The sequence below is a fragment of the Peromyscus californicus genome, unplaced genomic scaffold (assembly GCF_007827085.1).
Source record: "Peromyscus californicus insignis strain IS unplaced genomic scaffold, ASM782708v3 Scaffold_6__1_contigs__length_162567912, whole genome shotgun sequence".
Taxonomy (NCBI): domain Eukaryota; kingdom Metazoa; phylum Chordata; class Mammalia; order Rodentia; family Cricetidae; genus Peromyscus; species Peromyscus californicus.
In genome coordinates, this window is record NW_026294584.1 from 156,428,097 (window position 1) to 156,449,472 (window position 21,376).

Consider the following 21,376-nt stretch of genomic DNA (forward strand, 5'->3'; position numbering starts at 1 on the left):
GGTCAGATTCTAGCAAGAGCCAAATCTATGGCATTAATTAAAGTATTTCATATATTTTTTATCAGTATGCATCCAGAATATCCTGCACATGGAATATCCTAGGGATTCTTTCTAAGATATTAACATCAGTTAAGGAAATGTCATCTTGTACATTTCCTCAACAGCTGAAGTACATAGACTTTCTTTTTCTTCTTTATTTTTTTTAATTGTAAAGAGGGTCTCACTATGCCATCCCGGTTGGCCAGAAACTTACTGTGTAGACCAGGCTGGCCTTGATCTTATAGAGATCCACCTTCTTCTGTCTCCTAAGTTTTGGGATTAAAGGTGTATATTACCACACAAGGTTTGATTTCTTATTTGAGCAGTACAACTGACCTACAAAATGGAGACTATTATGGTACCAACTTTACAGATGAAGAAATTATGTCACGAGGAGTTTATTCAACTGGGAAAGATCACCTCACTGATGAATGGTGTGCTCTCCAGGGGATTCCTACAGTCACTCTAAAATCCACCTGTAACATCAAGGCTAGATTCTATTTCTTGCTAAGTAAGGTATTGGGAAGCCAAAGAGAACCAGAAGTTTAGACATGTCTACCTTTGGAACAAAACTTAAAGATCAAAAAATAAAACAAAGAGATTCATGGGTTACTTCAAGCCTACAGTAGTGTGTGTAAATCGAACATTACAACTGAGAAACCCAGTGGCTAAAAACCATGAAGATAAATTTCATCCCCAAATGCTTGCCTGTTTCTATGATGCCTCTACTGTATCATCAATCATATGACTTTATTGTCAAACACAATTTAAATTCCCACTCACAATTACCATTACTCTCCTGCTACCCCTCAACTCAGTGGATGAGGGTTACACCTTTCAGCAAAGGATTAATATCACATTCAATATACCATTGTCAGCCAATTCATCAAAACTTTTATTCATATGTGAATATCTAAAAGATGTGATTACTCAAATACTTACAACTTAGGATAGTATAAAGAAGGTACCTAGCTCCCAAAAATGATCAGATAGTATTTCTAACAAAGATAGGGTCCTTGTACAAAGACTTGATTTCAGTAGATGATGGATTTTAAAGATACTGAGAATTAGATTGTGAGGGAAATGGGGTGGGGGAGTAGGGGTAGAGTTTCCAAGTGTAGATTTATATTCAGTACCTCTTAAAGCAGAGAAGATTTTGTACAGGCATCTATAGGATACACCCGGAAATCCACTGGGCACATCAGCTTATGCCAGGAATAGATTTATTTTTTAAAAGACAGGTTTCTAGAAGCTCATGAAAATCTGAGTATGGTTGTAAATGCTTGTAATCCCAGTAGTTGGAAATCAGAGGCAGGAGGATTGCAGCAAGTTTGAGAACAGCCTGGGCTACACAGTGAGTTCCAGGCCAGTCAAAGCTATAGAGTAAGAGCTTATCTCAAAATAAAAAACTACAGCATTAATTAATTAATTTTAATTAATTAATGTCCCAATTAGTACATAAAATTTCTAACACATGAGTTTAAATGCATAATCTGCATTTAAAGCAGTGCCCAGCATAGGAGTTATTCAGATACATTCATGAAAACCTAAAGATAGTTTTCCTCCAAAACACTAAATTCTTAAGTTATAACAAGCATTTTATTTTCTACATCAATAAGAGGGTGACAGTATAAGTGAACTCTTCAGCTGTCATTCAAGAAAACATCTTATCTTGAATTTGTGAGGTCCTTGGTTGGGCTCCCAATGCCACAAAGTAAGTTAAATAAGATAAAGTAATAAATAAAATTAAATTAATAGAAAGGAAGGTTCTGGAGGATTGATGAGCACACTCCAACAGTCATATGCCAGGAGATATTCCATAACTGACTGCACGTCCCTCTCCTGCCTGTGTGAGGTTGGAGGATGAAGAAAAGCGAGAGTGTGGGGAAGACAGAAGAAAGAAAGCATTCAAAGCGACTGGAGTCTGGCACCTAACACGTCCATGCTGAATGCTTGTGCTATCTTTACATCTATATTTATAAGTGCGTCTCCATATGCATAGAGAAAGAGCTTGGATGGCATCTTGTGGGTCAATTCGGAAAGTTATGTACAGCATCAGCTGGGAGACAAAAGCTGAAGATTTTCTCCCAACCACAACCCCCTTTAAACCACAAGAGAGAGAGAGGAGAGCTGTACATGGTGGCATCAGAGAAAATAAATCTAACTGCCTGCTTCACGTGCTTAGTGTCTAAAACCATCAATCCAGTCCTCAAACATCTTCCCTGCCATCATGACTCCACACAGGTCTGGAGAACTGATAGTACATATGAGGCAGAAGGCGTACTATATGTGTGTAAAATATCCCCTTCTTGTAGAACTAAGAGCAAAGACAGTTAATAAATACTGAAATCTGTCTGGCTCCTTGCTACCCCACTGAACTGGGAACTTCTAGACTTACGACACTGATCAAAATGTCTTCACCTTCCTCCACCCGCAGAACATATGCAACACTATCCAACAGAAATATAAAATAAGCCAAGAATATGAGATGGAAGTCCAGTAGGAATGGGAATCTAGACTCTCTGATAGTCACACTAACAAAGCGAAAATACATGAGAATGATTGTGATAGTGTATCTTAAGTCCACAGTGCCAAACTTCATGACAGCACAGACTCAAGAATAAAAGGAAAAAATAAAGCCCTTCAAATTCTTTTATTTTTTTTTTAAATCCAGTGTGTGCTTCATACCTATTGTGTGTCTCATTTACATTAGCCATGTTTCAATCAGTCAGCAGGGACACTGGGACTGGCTGCCATATTTGAAAGTGTTGATAGGTTGGGGTTCAGGGGATATTTCTTTATATTGCACTAAATAGCTTCAAGGGGTAGGGAAAATATCAATAGATATCACTCAATCCATATAAGTAAACCAGATGATTCAGTAAGTGAACACAATTTTAACAGCTTGATTTTCCTAATATTTAGAAATAAAAACATATTTCAGCTAAAGGAACTACAACAGGTAGAAGGATTCCTCACTAAAAATAGTTATGTCTGCAAGGTAGTCAGCAATGCTATGGCATCTCGCTTCAAAGTCTACACATGTGAATTACCTAGTTAACCACCAGCCTCTCTGTATTATGGGGATTCCTTCCTCGATTTGGGGTAAAGGAAGTGGTCGCATAATCTCATTTTGCCTATACCTCATGATTTTTCTTCTGCCATAGTGATCCAGCACCTCTCTGATAAAATACTCTAAATTCAGAAGCAACAGGAAAACAAGGAGCTCAGGAGCATGTCTGGGCCCTTGACCTCCATGCCGATTTGCTGCTTAGCCCGGAACTCTGGCAACATATTTAGGGATCTCACCTATTCCTAAAGCAAACATTCTTCTAACTCATAGCCATCTGGGGCTCGCCTCCCTGGGGTCACATGCAGAGGGCTGTCTGGTGTCTTTAATACCCTGATGCGTAGCACTGGGGCATGCTTTATTAGCAAAAACCATTTTGCTAGGAGAAGAAAACTGACATAGAAGAGATTCTGGAGGGAACAAAATTTTGGCTGGGGCTCTTGTTTTTATTATTTAGCTGAAGAGAAGCATTGGGTCTACATGCTTTCAGAAACCCTATGGTTTCTCTAAGGTTCCAATAAACGTGATACCATTCACAACGTGGACAGTGGTCTCTTTCATATACTGCCTATAGTCACATACTTAAGCGCCAAGCAGATGGTTGAAATCTGTTTTGTATAAAATGTGTGCTTTTTTTCCAACTGTGTTCTTTGTATTCATGCTCATCCTAGGCTCTAGCCATCCAAACACTGGCACCGTGTCGATCATTAGCAGTATTTGAGACAACTGGTAAGTAAGGTATTCAGTGTTCTCCGCAAAATGTTCAGCTAACATTTCCCAGATGTATAATTAAGGCAAAAGATGATCTTCTTAAATTGCTATCAGCACTTTGGATGGCTTCTGGCTTTTAACAGATTATATCAGGGGGAAACAATTTTATACCAAAAACATGGGCCCTGTTTCTTGGTGATTTTGTCACTTGTCATAAAGCTATCCATAAAAAGAAATCTGTATATTTCCCCTTCTTTCACCTCTATATTAAAAAATCAGGAGGAAATTTCCCCTCCTGATTTTATTGTGGGCATGTACAGTGAAAGGGACATGTGTGGGTAATAGTTTCTGTAAGTCACTTAGAATTTTCTAAATTTCAAACTATTTGTGCAAACACTAGTTTAAGAAGTACTGGAGTGTGCAATTTTCTTTCATTCACAGAAAATCACTTTTTTTGTTGTACAATTATTTATTCTTTAAAGATATTCATTCTTGTAGTTATGTGTAAATACAAGTTAATTTACCTGGCTTAAAGATTAGTGCAATGTGCAATTTGAAAATGTACTTGATACACTGAAAGTTACAAAAACAACTGTTAGTTTATCAGATTTCCTGCACACAAAATAAGGAAAGATGTGTTTAGCATGTTCAACTATAAATAGTGAACAGATAAAACTGAATTTATATTGGTGGGATTAAAGTATAAATTACCGAGGATCAATAATTAAAGTGTCTCAAAAATGGTAGTTACATGAACAGTAAAAGTAAGGCATTGGCCAACCAGTCTTTTCCAGCAATTATTTTTATGTGAAAAACAGTTTTTAGACACCTGAAAGGCATTTTATCAGACAAAGAATAATTTTATTAAAGTCCTGATTATTTTTCCTTTGCCAGATATGAAAGCCCACTTTTAAAACCCTGAATTCAATGGACTGCATTCAGGCATACCCAAATGTTTTCCTAAAGCTTTATAAGTGTATGCAGGATTGTTTAGAAGATAGGGGGGATAGTACAGTGATTTTTAACCCCATCTCATAGATGCATGGCTGAAATTCAAGGAATTGAAGTGATTTATGTGCCACAAAGTTTTAATTCCTGTTTTAGAAACGGGAACTTATGCCAACCTTGTATATACCTAAATGCTAGGCCACCAGACACGCATCAGCAGTGAGTAGCCCAACTGCACCCCATATACATTTCTCTCTCCTTTAACAGTAGGGTACTTGCACATTTTTCTTTGGTTATAGAACTAACTACAGTTTTGGTTTCATGGATTCTTTATAAGTTGACTTTCTAATAACTTTTACATCTTCACAAAGGGAATGAGAGAATAACACTCATTTGTATCCCTAAACTCAAAGCAGCAAGTGTAGAATAAGAAGTATTGCAATCATTAAGCAAAGAAATAATTTTTAGACAGACAATTCTTACATTATCTGAAATATGTGGCTCTCTATTTAAGCAATTTGTTCAACTTTTCACAATCCCCCCCGGCATATTTTCAAGGTAGAAATAATACCAAAGGTCCTTAGGTATGTATCAAAGATTATGTTTCTGATTGTATAACTACACATTTTTTTTCTTCAAGTAGTGTTCTGAAAAGAACAGCATGCAGTCTGCCAAATGTAAAATATTAATAACATGGGCAGCCCATCCTCTCAGATGAAACCACTGTTTCCTGCCTCTTTCTTTGGTTGTTCCAGCCCCCTGGTCTTAGAGCTCTTGCCATCCCTCTTCCTGACGTTCCTGAGCAGTAACTGATGCAGCTGGCCAGCCTGGCTTCAGTAACAGCAGCTTGTTTGTGGCCTTGGAGGAACACTTGGAGCTTCCTCCAGTCACTTGTTCATAATCTCCCTCAATCTTGCTCCCTTACAGCTCAGTGTTTTATTTATTCAGACAAAGACCGATACCGCATGTATCTCTGTGTGACTATCTAATCTTGTTATTAATTCTTCTATTTTATGAATACATTGTCAGCAATTGAACTAGGATACTATCGCCTGCTTCTGTATTCTCAACAACTCCCAGCACTTTGCTCATCCACACATATATAATTTATCTCTATGATATTTGTAACTGACAGGAATGAGAGATCGAAAGCACTTGAGAGTCTTAAGCATATAAAATACAAATCTGATGTTTTCACCCATTTAACATAATTCATAAAATATCTGTCACTTCATGAACCTTAAAAAAGAACCACATATAGTACTTAGATGAAAACTCCTGAGATATCCCATGGGCACTTGTACCTGTACAATGGTATCTAATTGACAAATTGACCATTGTGATTCTATACATAAAAAGGCTTGCTATGAGATAGAATTCATTTCCAAACATGAGGACAAATGCAAGAATTTTGACTACTGAATTCAGGAGCTGGAAACCTTTCAAATGCATTTCAAACTGACAAAATTTTAGGGTGGAGAGATTTTGAGAAATCTTAGCCTATTCCTTTATCCCATATTAAAGACTCTAAGAGGCCTCAGTTTGTGAGAAATGGGAAACTCAAGATGTCATGTCGAATGACCAACTCTTGTCTCCTACATTATACAGCAAAACATGAACAAGGAGACAGATAAATGAAATCCTTGGCCAAACTAGAGGAAAGTCTTCTCTTCATTAGGAAGGCATATCTTAAAATTGACAAGATATGGTTATGTATACACTGGGCCTAACTTTAACTTTCTCATTATCTGAACAGGTGATACCAACTGTCGCCAAATGTTACAGAAGCACACATCCATCCTCCTAACCTCTTCAGTTTTAAATGCCTAGTACCTATGTCCCACAGCACCACCTTCGGGTATTTAAAGCTAAAGTGTCATTCTGTGTCTGTGGTGCACCTGTCCTGGGGTCCTGCATTGTGGAAGAAACAAGACAATTTTGTTTGTATTCTAGGAAGTATTTCTTCCTTTCAAGGTAATCTCCCCCAAACTGCTCCATCAGGACTGAGTAGGACCTATTCAAGATGTCAATTGCCTAGCAAGTAAAAAAGATTCTCTTGAACTCCAACTTTTGTGTATGGGAATAATTACAGCATCTTCCCAAATAACTCCTTCACTGCTAGTCATTTCTAATTATTTTTTAATCTACTCATAAAAGTATACATACTATGTTCTATCATTTAATTCTCTAAACTGCCCTCTGTGTTTTTGGATCTGTTTCTATTGACCTAGAAGAATGCTTTTAAAACATTAAATGTTCTTAAATTGTTTAGTGGTCAAATCTGATCCATTTTATTTTTCCAGTAATTCTAAGGTTTATAAAACAATACCTTAACAAGATGTATATCCCATAATCCTCCAGGATCTAGAAACAATTCCCAAATTTAGCTCTGATTTGGAAGAGAGGGAACTGTGAATTTCCTTTTGTCTATCCACTCCCAGGTGTTCTGTTGACTGGTACTTTGCCTGTTAAAGTTTTCTTCCCATTATGATGATGTTGGGATGACAATCTGATCCTGTGTGTTCAGTTATGATTCACACAGGTCAAAGGTGAATTAATGAGTCAATCAGAGCTATAGGAGCTTGAACACAGGTCCATTCCTCCCTCTCCTAAATAACGGGAACAGCACAGAGTGGCTTAAAGAATCTCCAGCCTTGTGCTGATACGAAAGGAGAAATGAACTGTTAACCTTAATTTTATGTGACATCTTCCTGCAATCCCTTTTCAAGCGTATTATGAAATTCAATAGCAAATATTCTAAATGGGAAAAGAAAACAAGAAAAAGCACAAAGGGGCACCAGGACAGGAGTGAGAAAGAAAAAGAAGTCTTTGGACTTTGTAGCCTGTTGCCCAACAACTCTAGCCCAGAGTAAATACCCAAAAGGAGGAATTGCGGCAGACAAACAATTGTCTCAGCCCCACAATTAGAGCAAACATGATTTAGAACTTTGTCAAGAGATCTGTATTAGCTAGGGGTGAAAAATCAGTGCCACGAAGTAGAACTTCTTCACTCCATGATCTTTTATATAAAAACATATGTCATTTTCAACATCTGTGCTTCCATTAGGATGTCCTTTCATTATATCTAGTATACATATATGTGTCTAATTTATTAAAATGAGATTTCAGCAGATCATAGGCAAAAGTAGCAGAAGTAGCTCTCAGGCAGCTCACCAGCCCTTTGGTCATTCCCTCCTAATTAGTCAGGGCGAAGTCCATACTGACTACCATTTAAAATAATTAAAAATGTACCACCCAAAAAATCACAATTTGCTTGTCTGCCTCCTTTCCTCTGGATTCAGAAAAGGAAAAAAAAAAAAAAAAAAAAAAAAAAAAAAAAAAAAAAAAAAAAAAAAAAAAACAGGTAAAGTGGGTTAACTCTTAAGCCTTTTTCAACAATGTTCCTGAAATGCCAGGTGAGAAGGCACAGCCCTCAGGACCTCAAAGCAGCTCACGGTTCTAGCTGACCTATCTCTCCCAACCTGACAATATCACACCTTCCAGCACAAGGGGCTTCTAGAGAATTCTCTTTGCCCTCAAGTTCACAGCTTCCCATGCCTCTGTTCTCAATGCATTTGACTCAGAGTTTCCAATGTGATAAGGAAGACTGAGAGGAGCATGGGAGGCCAATGGCACCCAGGTTCTTCCACAGAAGAGATCCCTGTGGCTGTACACATGCCCACGGAAGAAAGAGTGTGTCTTCTGAGTTTGAACATTGTCTTTTCTAAAACACACATTCTTTCAGAGATGTGAGAGGCAGAAATAGAAACGCGACCACACATGAAACTTTCCCCGGTGGCTGCCCCCAGCCTTTCTGCACAGCACCCCTCTTACCTACAGAGTGTGAGAAGACTGGCAGGTAGCCCTAATTCGTTAGTAGCCAAATTATTTTTGTCCGTAAAGTATGAGAAATCTCCACAGCACATGAATGAGACACAATTTACTACTTTACACACATTTTTATAACTTTAAAAACTAAAACTCATTCACAAATGCTCCTATTTCAGCTTCAGCAAGAAGGGCCACCAGAGTACAAGAGAAGCACATTTGGAACCCCAAGACTTCATTCTCCAAAAGAATATGAAAGAGGGGAAAAAAATCTCTTAACTCCAATAAAGAACTTTTCATCCTTAATGCAGGAAAAATAAACAGCTTTCCGTTCACCCACACTCCACATTTCATTTAAGTCAAAACATTTCCACGCAAGGCATTACGGAAAACGTCGTTTAGTAATAAGCCTGAGCGACTGCAGATGTAAACTCACAGTGACAGCATAGTAGGGTGAGACAATGGAGCTCGCAGTGACTAGAAACCGCACAGGACTCCCGTCTCTGGAGTCACTACCATGCCCCCTTCTCCAAGTTTCACAGGAAAGCAGCAAGAGTAGCAGCCCCGAGAACGCACGCACCCACTGATGATCCAGACTCAGAGGAAAGAGTGGCGACTGAGACTAACAAGACAAGGACAGATGTATCAGTAACACAGGAGAGCTGAATTATCCAAATGATCCGCAGATCAAAGAAAGCAGGCGAGAGTTTGGAGACTCGGGACATGACCTGAACTCATTTCACTTCTGATCTGAAATGTCTCTAAACACCCAGAAGCTTTTGTTTTTCGTTTTCTGTCTGTCACGTTATATGACTATAAAGGTCCTTAAACTACCTTTTAATAGATTAATTACTTTCAAGCTGAGTGACAAAGGGGCACAATGACCAGAAAATGATACAAAAGAAACAGACAAGATACATTTTAACAGGTTCATCCACAAACCTGGGCAGTGCTCAGGGGGTGCAGATTAAGGTTCAATGGTTCCAAATTGGCTGGATTCAAATTGGGTTCATATTTGGGTTTTTTGTTTTGTTTGTTTTTTAAAACCACCTGTCCTAAAACGACATTGTTTATGCTAATTATCTTTGTTGATGCCGCAATTCTGTTTGTTTACTACAATTCTTTTAAAATGCCATATCCCTCTGAATAGTTCTCACCAGAATTCTTCTAAATCTTGCCTTGGTCTGGTCCTTCCCGGCAGCCCAACGTGCAGAATACAACACCACAGAGAAGGCGCAAGAGCTGGGAGCAACTTGGAGGCTGTGACTCCTCGGGCTGGCAAAGGCTGGCAGCAGTGCTGAGGTTTCACTCTCGGCCTCCACGAGAAAGGGATGCTGATGTGGAGAAACGCACACCCCCCTATTGGACAAGCAGAACCATACGCCACAGGATCTCCTGAGGAGATGGGGAACTCTCAACTAGCAAGTGAAGGGAAGGGGAGCTGACAGCAGAGGGAAAAAGGCAAAGCGACTTCCAGACTGCAGGGCAGAGCACAGTCAGAAGGGGAAAGGGGTCCTGGATTCACAGGGAGGAATAGAAGGCATTCTCCAGCTGTAAACCTAAATAAACACTCTTCATTTAAGGAAGACAGTGCCAGTCTTTAGTGAGTTTTCCTTGTTTCTGTCCTTCTCTCTCCTTGCTCTAGCAACACCCCTTGATCTACTTCGTCTGCACAGCATTTGAATTATACGTGCTCTATCAGTGAGGGTGCCACCACTAGGTACAAAGCCGGGGAGGACAGAGTTAAGGAAGACGGAAATATCTCCATTAATTTCTTATTCAGCAACATGTTTTGATTAAGAAGAATACGACTTAACATGTTGGTGAATCACGAACATCTTTTAAGATTACTGCCATCACCTGACTCAGAAACTGAGCGCACTGAGTTAGTACAAGAGAAGGATGGAGAGCTTGGCTTACGTCCCTTTATGTCCCATGGTATTGGTTAATCTCACTAAAACGACAGGTGAATAACAAATTTGCAAGGTAAACGGCACCCACCAGCTATGCCTTTTAAATTAATCTATAAAAGGGTTGTATTTACGCCACATAAAACATACCTGCATGATACAAAATATGCCTTAGGTGGCTGAAGAATGGACACGGGATGACCAGACAATAAAAATGAGGCATCACTTGGGGATGTTGCTCTGAGAAGGTGCCATGAACACAATCCATGTGACCCAGCTTCCAACACTAAGAAAGGTACAATGTTCCAAAGCAGACAGGTTTTCTCATCTGCCTCTCATCTACGATGCTCATGTAAATCTCAGTTAAAAGCTTTCCAAGAACAGGCACTCACTTCATGCGCTTCTGATATCTGAGGCACGGAAAAATGCATCCGCATGTAATCAATAGCAACACGCTTTTTCATTTCTCCAACCTGCTCTACCCTGCTCTGGCCGCAATGCCACCTGGCATTTAACCCTGCATTGTTCTCCATGATCAGTCAGATGCCTGCCAAGTCCTCAGACAGAATGGGGTGTGGGACAGAAGTGTGGCTTATGCACTACTTCATGCAAGCTGCATTCCAAACCAAGGTGTCAGCTCAGTTAGCTCACAAATTATTGAGATGGCAATTGAAATCTGTAATGGTTCATGGATACGTTTTCCACCAAGAAGTAGTAGTAAGTGAAGATTAACTGAGGTGGCCAAAGCAGGCATCAGAACACACTGACAGTGTGACTTGCAAGCTCACGGTTGCCATGAGGTGACAGAAACTAGACAGGTACTTTCTACATCCCCATCTAGAAATTACCTGCTAACCTGAACGGACTGATCACTTAGGAGCATAATGGATGTTTTTTAAGTCTCCAACTACATTGAATAAATGCCCAGGTAAAAAATATTTTATTGGGAGGATCAGTAACTAAAATATCAATATTGTGAGGGGTATCCTCTTCCATAGCAATTTGCAAATGATTTTCACAGACCTGGAAGGGTATTCCCTGCTCCAGAATAAAGTTGAGAGTTTTCTAATAAGATAAAAACAATCTCTTTCATTGGGCTGACCCTAAATAAATCTGATGGGAATGGGATAAGTCAAAGCTGAGTTGATTTTTTTTTCTTTTGCATGAGGCCTTGACCCTGCAGTGCCCCTTCAGCATTTGGAGACAGGCTGCTGTCAGGACCCGTTTTGAGAGAAGTACATAACTACAGGAGGGGCTCCGAGCTGAACATGCTTCATCCTTCATCCCAACTTTTCTTCTCCTTCCTGCACATTACCAGTCTTTTTAAAATATCTACATTTTCCAGTCTCTTATTTCCTTAAATAAAATTTCACAATTCAGCAACTGAAAAGTATGATAGGTAGCCTAGTCAGGAAACAATCATATTAGGAGTAAGAGGAACACAGATATAAAGAAACTGACAACCGTGTCAATGATAAAGTATCAGATACAGTTATTTCTCCTTGAGCAGCAGGAGAGTAACACCACAATCTAAAGTGAACGTGTTTAAGTATCAAGAGACAGATGACATTCTTGAATGCAAACCCCAAAGTCACAATTCTTTAACTCTCAGTTAAATGGAAGGACAATGACTTCTCTAAGACCTCTCAGGAGAACTGGTGATGTTGCTATTTACAATACTTAGACCACACTGCCGTTTGTGGTGCATGGAAATTGCTAGACCTAAAGGTTTTTCTTACAAACAATACTGCAGGACACGCATTGCCTCTTCATCCCCCACCTGAGAATCATCCTTTAGTTGACACAGTCAGCCCTGCAGGACCTGCAGGGAAGCAGTTCAAGCTTGCTACTTCTGAAATCCATTTCCATTTACCTCTTGAATATCCTCACAGACAATGAAACCACCACCTACTTCTCAGCTATTTAACAACCGCTTATCAACCTGAGACTGTTGAGTCTGTCCCTGGAAACACTGACACTCATCAACGGAAATCTAAATCCTCAGGCTGGTCTTAAAGTTTTGAATATTTCTTGAAGTTTCAAATAGTCTGCATGTTGGGAAAAAAAAAACCCATAGAAGATGGCCAGTACTCTACAGTGACATGAGAGATATAAATCACTTAACACTTCAGTGTCACAGGAGCTCTGAGCAATTGCTGCCCACTACACCCAATTTCCCATTCATGAAGACATTAGGAATTCTTTCAAAGACTAAATGAGCTTGAGTGAAAAACTCTTTGATGGCAGGTGAGCAAATAGAATAAAATTTGAGTCAATAGAAATGACCTACTTATTCCACAAAAGTTGCAAATAACTGAAAAGGCAAAAAAAAAAAAAAAGAACAAACAAACCTCATTCTGATTATATATGTTACTACTATTACATGATCGCTCTTCAGAGAATTTCAATATTCAATACTGTATCTATCTACATGATACTCTGTGTGAGTGACAATGGGAAAATGCAGTGTAAATAAACTGTCATTATTTTGCTGGGATTTCAGTAAGTATTGTCAATTTCAACCTCAGGGTAAATTATTTAAAATGTTATACTGTGTGACATTTTTCAAAATTACTTTAACTACTACTGTTTACACATAGGATGCATATATGAACAAACTATTTGATTATAACTGGCTTAATTAATTATCCAGCTAAAAATGTATGCCCCTGGATAGTGCAAAAAAGAACATAAAAATCTCACTAAAAAGGAAAACAAAACAGTGCTAGGAGATTTGAGCATTAGGGTGTTAAAGGGAAAAGTTTGGCTTAAAAAGAGATAATTGAAAAAATACAAATAAAGTTCCCAGCAGGCAGCTTGCTATAAGAGAAATAGGCTACAGGCTGTTAATATGTAACCACCTCTTTATAAAAACAATCTGTTAACAGGTTACAAATCAGTCAGAGTTTTATTTGCAAAAAAAAAAAATGTATAATTAGAATTAAAGAAAATTATCATTGGGGTGTTCATCTGTACATGTCAGAAAACTTACTCTGTACAATTAACAAATCACTACATTAGTCAATAGTATGTTCCAGTGTGAATAACTTCAATATCCACATAGAACCAAGACTATTTTTGCAAAGAAAAGCTAACTGGTTAGAAGACTTAATATGTGAAACTTTGAAAAAAATAATTCAAAACTGTTCCCATCGATCCACCTTCTTAATTAAGAGGAGAGAGAGACAGAGAAGGGAAGGATTAAAGTATGCATCAGATATTTCACTTTCTTCCCTGGTCATACAGTGGCTGCTCTGATCTGTGACCACATCCAAGGGTTTTCTTCTTTTCCATACTTCTTCTCTCCCATGGCTTCAGTTCTAGAAGGTTTTAATCTTTGTCCTTTCTTTTTCCGTCTTTTCCTATCAGATTCAGGCGTTTGAGTGATGAACAGCTTGACGTAGCATATTTTTAACCAGCTGGTCTAGCACCTAGCGTGCATTGCATAGTCAGATCAACAAATGTTTACACAGAAGGTATAGCTTGCATGAAAATGAAAAAAGCCTGGGGATCTTGCATCCTGGCTTTTTTTAGCTTTTTTTTTTTTTAATTCACCATACAGAATACGAAGTTTGAGTTCTTTTTAATGGCAAACAAAAATCTATTTATAGTTCAAAAAATGAACTTATACTAGGATACGAACTCAAAGTTAAAAATTGTAATGTGTAATTACAGGGACACGAGGAGGGCTAAAATTCTTTAAAAAGCCCCCATGGTACTCACAGCAACATCAAATGGAAAGAAACTGCACATACCTCTCTAAATAGGAACAACTAATTACGAATACACTTAGCTCCCATCACAGCACAGCGGAAAGTGTAGTTTATCAAAATCCAGTTACGACAGCCAGCACAAAAGTGGCCACAAAACTTAAAAGGGGGTGTCTTGTCTGTCCCCTTCCTCCCCTCCTCAGACATCTCGATAACCATCTACTAATATTTAACTGTGATGTGAAATTTTCTTTGGGGGAAAAAAAAACAACAACCCCGCTCTCCCATATCAACAAAAGGTCCTGCTTTTCCAAGCAGTTTCCAAAGTTTAACAGAGGGATCAAACAGGAATTTAACAGCCTCCACTTTAACCACCACCGAAGCCTTCTGTCACTTCAGAAATTACAGGAGACAGAGATCCTGAGTATGCTAGCAGTCTACAAAAGGTGTGTGGGGGCATCAATGAAGGCGGAAAGTAGGGGACTGCCCGAGGAAGAGAGCAGCAGCGAAGGGGGGAGGAGAGAGAGATGCTTAATGTTCATTTAATTTCCTGCCTGTGATCCGACGCAACCTAAAAACATTAGCAGTAAGCTCGGAGGAGACTTTGCAAATCAGTTCAATTTGGTCCGGGCAACCACAACAGAAATCAGCTCCCAAGGCTGCAGAGACCCTAGCTCAGAGCGGCTCTAACACACGCAGTCTGGGGGAGGCATCTTCCCGGGGATTCACAGACTACTGTGAAATGGAAGAGTTTGCACTTCAGTATATTAGGGGGGAAAAAACCAAACAGTACTCACCTTTCAAACTCCTGAGGTAAATCAGGGTCAGTAAGCATGCTGGAAAAGCACAATTTCCCTTTGTCACAGCGGCCACCTATGATCGGCTCCAACTGAACCTGTCAAGTCAGACCAAACCTTCTAAACCAATGGATTCTCTCTCTCTCTCTCTGTCTCTCTCTTCTCACTCTCTCTCCCCTCTCCCTTTCTCCCTCTCCCCCTTCCCCTTCTCTCTCTCTCTCTCTCTCTCTCTCTCTCTCTCTCTCTCTCTCTCTCTCTCTCTCTCTCTCTCTCTCTCTCCCTCTCTCTCTCTCTCTCCTAGGACTCCTTGACCATTCTCTTAAAGGGGTAGTACACTTCCAGCAGCAGCCTGGCTGCTCCCCCTTTGCACAGCCGCACACTCGGGCTGCTAGGCATTAGACAACCTCCGGGTGTCTGTCCCTTCCTCTTAATTCTCTCTCCTGGACATCACTGAATGGTAGAAGTCAACTGTAACATGTCTCCCATGCTCTCCCCTCTAAATAATAAAAGTCACATCACACACGCACGCGCGCGCACACACACACACATACACACACGCACACAAACACACACTACCACCAGTATCGTTGCAAAAAATACATTTGGGGCTGATTAAAAAATAACTTTATAATAACGGGGCCCCAATTAAACTGTGAGTATTAACTAATTAAGCACTAATAGTCACAGCATTTTTACACAAAGAATTGTTATTCCTCATGCCCCCCCCCCAGACTCTCTTCAAGCGCACACGGAAACACACAAGCATGCGTGTGTGTGTGTGTGTGTGTGTGTGTGTGCGCGCGCACACACACACACACACACACTCACTCACACACAACAATCAGGCATTGTTCTGAAGGAAGAAAAGCAACTTTGACAGATTGAAATATAGCAGAGGCCCCTTCAAGGAAACCGGTAAACAGGCTGTCACTCACTCTGTCCGGCTCAGTGCTAGCTCTCGCTTTCCACAAAGTGCTCTGAATGTCCTGGCAACCCAGGCAAAGTTTCTGTAGCTCCAAACTCCAGAAACCAGGCGTGGAGGAGAGCAGGTATCCACATGCCAAACACAGCATGCAGGAATACAGGACAACCCCAAACCCTAACCAGAAGATGACCCTGACCAGTGTACTGTCCTGCTCCACTGGGGAGCTCAGGGTGGACAGAGCGGGAGTGCCCCCAGCCCCGGGGTTCTTTAATTTCCTCTACCCAGGCAGCCACAGATAAGCTGGACAAACTCTGGCTCTCCAAATCCTAAGCTGGCTGGCAAGGCACAGACTCCATAGCAGTTCCAATTATCTAGATAAAAATCTGGCAGGCAAGGAAGGTAATCAGGTAATGTACCTTTGACATGGAATGACAGAGGTACCCACACACGCACAAGGGGATGGTGGCTGCCCCACGCACCTCAGCATCTGGCTAGGGAGTAAGCGCACACTCACTAGCACAAGATAGTGTGCTTTCTCCACACAGTCACTCACACACATGCTCTCCACTCCTACTGGGAGGGTTCATTGTGCACAAAAGGCTACATTACAGAGCCCGCCCCAATAAGGGAGAGAGAGGGAAAAAAGCCTCCCATTGTTGAGAGGGCAGGTCAGTTGATTAGATTTTCTGTGGAGAATTCCACGAGGAAATTCCCTTCAAAGCCGAAGTGATTAACTGGGGGCTACTCTGGAAATAGGAGAGACAATGGCTCAATAGTCCGCACACCCATGTCCAGGCTGGCACTGAACTCACTTTTAAAAAATAGAAATAAAAGCCGAGCTCTCTGTGCTTTTCCACAGCCCCCCCAACCCCCCAGCCCCTCCACTCCTTCCAACTTCCCCTCCCAAACCCTTTTATTTCGCAGCTGGATAACATTAAGGGCCTTTAAAACCACAAGGGTTGACCCCACCGCAGTTTGATTAGGTCCCACTTTTTTTTATCCTGGCGACAGGCGGACAGTAAGTTTACTTTTCAGGCATACACAACGACATGCCATACACATATTCTGAGTGAAAATCACGGATTGCTCTACTCCTGTTGGCATATTTATTCTTCATTCAGAGCTAGGATATTTTGGGGACAAAGTTGAAAATAACTTAATCATGAGACCCATCACTCAGGAGAGATCCAGAAACACACACACACACACACACACACACACACACACACACACACACACACACAAGTGGAGTAGGATTTGAATGTGTCACTATGGAGTTAAGACACTAACAAAACATGGAGCTAAGAACCACCCTGAAAAGCTGTTAACTAGGATGTGTCAAAATGACTCGATCCTTATTTCAGCAGTTGGGGAAGGGGCAGGATATTACTCATTATTTTTTATGCCATTAGCCTCCAGTTCTTTTCTATTACAGCACCAGCCCACTTCTAAATAGAAAAATGAGAAAGTCGTGGCATTTATCATAAATATCTATTTTTTAATCCCTTAAGAGACCCATCCTCTAATGCGCTGTGATGGATAATGTAAATAAAATAGTATTTTCTTCTGTTAATGATGGTCACAGGAACTCTAGTGTTATATGTGTTTAAAAATGTTTGTTTTTTTTTTTTTTTCTAATTAGTGACTATTGTTTTGGATCAAGAGGGAATATGAAAGCAAGAGAAAGAGTATGTTAAGGGGAATCATGGGAGCAGGGACAGAAGAGGAGACACAGCGGCAGCAGAAAGGTAGAAATGAGGAGAACGGCCATAAGGCAGGATGCTGTGATCCTCACGGTCCCAGCTGCTGCCTCACTCCAGCGTCTACCGGTGGCTGTTCTTTGATGCTCTAATCCTGAAGGTCAGCAGCACAGGTAAGAGAAAGGGTTTTCAAAACCAGCTCTGCTACCAGGGGAAACTTTCCATACCTTCTATCTGGTGGGTATAGCCACCACGTAATATATGCATACTTCCAAAGTATACAAACGCCAAATAAACACAAAGAACATACAAGAAATTGCAAATTGGTTTGAAAGTCAATTTTAGATCTGAAACTAGTTTTTGGGTTTGGAGAGATGTCTCAGTAGGTAAAAGCCTTGCTGTGAGAACAAGAGGACCCGAGTTCAAATCCCCATGTGAAAGCCAGGAGTGGCCACACACACACACACACACACACACACACACACACACACACACACACACACACTTTAAAAACTACATTTTTTGCACAATTGTCTTATTAAGAGTTGAGACATATTAAAAAACCAGGTAGAAAAATATGTCCCTTTAAAAATGGCCACCCCAATCATGAGAGTTCAAACTAACAGTTTTAGGACCAGGAAGAGCTTTGCTTGGGTAGGTTATCACAAGGATGTTACCCAGTATAGGCAGGGGCCTTTGTGCACTCCACCAGGTCAGCCAGTGTTCACATGTGGGCACAGGAAAGGTGAAATCATACAGCTGGTGAGGAGTCCATTATTCACGTCACTTGTGACACTATAATACAGAAGAAGCAACCCCCCAAAACATAGCTGAACAGAGGCCCCCAGATGGTGCTTTCGTCCTATGGGACCTAAAAGGCTTTCAGGAAATTTTTACCCAAAATTAAATTTTATAAAATCTTGTCACTATGGTAATACTGTGCTTAATATTTGAATAGTGTTAACATTCCTTTTTTAAAAATACGTCTGACTGCATTACTATGAAGCCTAGCCTAGTCTTGAATTCACAATCCTCCTGCCTCAGAATCCTGCTTGTTGAAAATTCAAGCATGAGTCACACCAACTTATAACAAGTACTTTCAAATATGCCTCAAAGTTTTTTTTTATTTTGAATTCTACAGTACAAACTAGAACTCCCATAATTCCAGCATGTCAGACAAAAAAGAAAAATACAACCCAAATATTTAGTCAAAATCTGTTCTTTGGGTCCAGCAGGCAATGATGTTCACCTAGTTCACCTAATGTTTAAAGTGAAGTATGTTACTTAAAAACACTGTTATTTTGTACTAAATGCTGAAGTGATTGTTTCATGACCATCACATAATGCATATTAAATAAACTTACAATATTTAGTGAATTGTTTAAACAAGTGAAGATACCCAACTAGTCATGTAGCTGGCACTGTGTGCATTAACACTGACATCATGGTTGATAGATATCTACTCATAACCAGAGTACATTTTACAGTATAAATGAATTAAGACACACTGGCAGTCATTTAACACCCATTAAATTATTATCAGCATGGTAAATTACTATGACATCAACAGAATTCAAGAAAAATGTGAAATAAATTTAATTGCAATGATAAGAATTTTATTGTTATTTTTTAAACACCATCTCATTCTGTAGCCCAAGCTAGAGTAGAACTTTCATGTAGTCCAGGCTGGCAGCAAACTTTGGAAATTGTCATATTCAGGCCCTGCATGCTCAGGTCCAAGGGCATCTGTCCCATAAAAATAATCAAATGACTAAATTTCAAATGATTGGTTAATATCTCAGCCTCCCGTTAGAGAGGGTAAGAAGAGTTCAAACCATAATAAACACGAGGTGGAAATGAAAACCCACTGGCGAAAACTGAAGTTAGCTGGAATTGGTGGCTTCACTGGGTACTGTGTACAAATGTATCCACATAGCCACAAATTCATCTTCCCAGGTGATCAGGGAACCGAGGAAGAGAAAGCAGACAGAGGTTTACACATTTACTGAGGTCTGTCAAGCTGGTGTGGTGACATCATGGGAAACGGAGTGCATGTGAGCAAGTGTGCTTTCACGCTCACATTGTTTCCGTTGCAAACATGAGAAGTGTCGCACAGGCTGAAGAAATGGAAGGCAGGCTCAAGGGTACTGCTGGGAAATTCTCAAAGAGAACCCAGAACGCTCAAACCACACACAAGTTCTCCTCAGTACAACCCCTTCTCAGGGGCCACCTCAGGCAAGAATTCCCAGCATTTCCTCTTTCTTCCAGGGCAGCGTCCCTTGTCCGTTCCCTTGTTTCGGGCAGAATGGTTAACCGTCTGCTTTAAACCTGAAATGGCTACAGGTAGGGATGGGCTTTTGGCATGTGATTGCTGTTTCTAACATGTGGGTGCAGTTTTCATATTTAACATGATTTGATGGGTTATTCTGAGAGAGAAATCATTTAGTATGACAGCCATGCTAAATCTAGGGACTACTGGTGTACAGCAATTAACTGACCCTGACACATAGGCACACTATTCACTTCAGCTTTTCAATCCTCCCTAACCCCAAAGTTGGGAGATCTCTCTTTAGAAAAATTAAACTAAAAGGAGTTTCCAGCCAGTGTGCAGATGTGAGTCATTCCACAGAGTCTCAGGGACCTTGTCACTAGCTTGTCACACAAACCGAAAACTTACTTCACAGTGGCCTCAAGTGTTATACTTTTGGACTGCTTCAGACACCACCTACGAACTAGCATTTATCTTTCAAAATGACCTCAAATTGACCCTGTCTAATACATATATGCTAGGAAGTGCCATAAATGATAGCCTGTAAGTTCAAAGTCTTTGGACCTTCAAGCTCTTTCTAAGGTCACTAGTATGTCTGAACAAGTGGCCCTCAGATGGTGTCTGTGAAGAGCTTGCTCTTCAAGACACACCCACTTCTAACTCTCACTCCAAGAGATAATACTGCTCCAGTCTTGACTTCCTTGTTTGATCTTCTTATTTATTTTCTTTGGCATTACATCAAAACAATAACTCTTTCTTTGAGGACATCTTAATCTATAAGAAATATTTGAGCACATCATCTCTTAGGACAGTCAAAAGAAAGAGAAGGGGGCCTGGAGAGGTGACTCAGGTTAAGAGTCCTTGCTGTGCTTGGAGAGGACCTGAGTTTAGTTCCCTGCACCAGTGTCAGATAGGTCACAACTGCTTGTAGCTCTAGTTCCAAAGGATCTGATGCCCTCTTCTGGCCACTATGGGTAATTGCACTCACATGCACATACATACACACACATACACACACACAAGAGCACAAATACACACACACACACACACACACACACACACACACACAAATTTAAAATTTGAAAAAAAATGTCCTGTCTCAAAAGGAAAATAAAACAAGAAAAGAAATGCTGTAAACAGCTAGGTGTAGCAAAGAAGATCACTGGCATTATCTTATTTCTCCTCCTAAATTTCTAAAGACAACCTGAGTTTAAGTCTCTTTACATCTTCAATGACAGTCCAACAGCACAGCACGTGAGTCCCAGGTGGTGGTTATGGTATAATCTTAAGAGAATACCCACATTTCAGATGAAGATGGAGGCAGAAAACATCAGCCCATTCTCATAAATGTCTTAATTTAAAGGATGCTTACTTGGACCGGCAAGATGGCTTAGCCATCACTATCAAACTGACAACCTAAGTTCAATCCTTGGGACTCACCTGGTGGAAGGAGAGAACCAACTTCTACC

At 40.2% G+C, this 21,376-nt stretch overlaps 1 protein-coding gene across 14 annotated transcripts in view; it reads right to left on the reverse strand.

Annotated features, from left to right (window-relative positions):
* Window positions 1–21,376, reverse strand: part of Sox5 (SRY-box transcription factor 5) — a 1,013,558-nt gene that overhangs the window by 377,098 nt on the left and 615,084 nt on the right. For 3 of the 14 annotated variants that reach the window (XM_052719131.1, XM_052719129.1, XM_052719128.1), the window contains exon 1: window positions 15,014–15,203. The exons of 6 other annotated variants lie outside the window; for them this stretch is intronic. In XM_052719131.1, the coding sequence (XP_052575091.1) occupies window positions 15,014–15,051 (38 nt within the window). In that variant the 5' untranslated portion in view covers window positions 15,052–15,203. Of the gene's footprint in view, window positions 1–9,032; window positions 9,123–9,753; window positions 9,966–15,013; window positions 15,206–21,376 lie in introns of those variants that run through there. 5 more of the 14 variants (XM_052719120.1, XM_052719119.1, XM_052719130.1 and 2 more) reach the window with 4 other exon arrangements.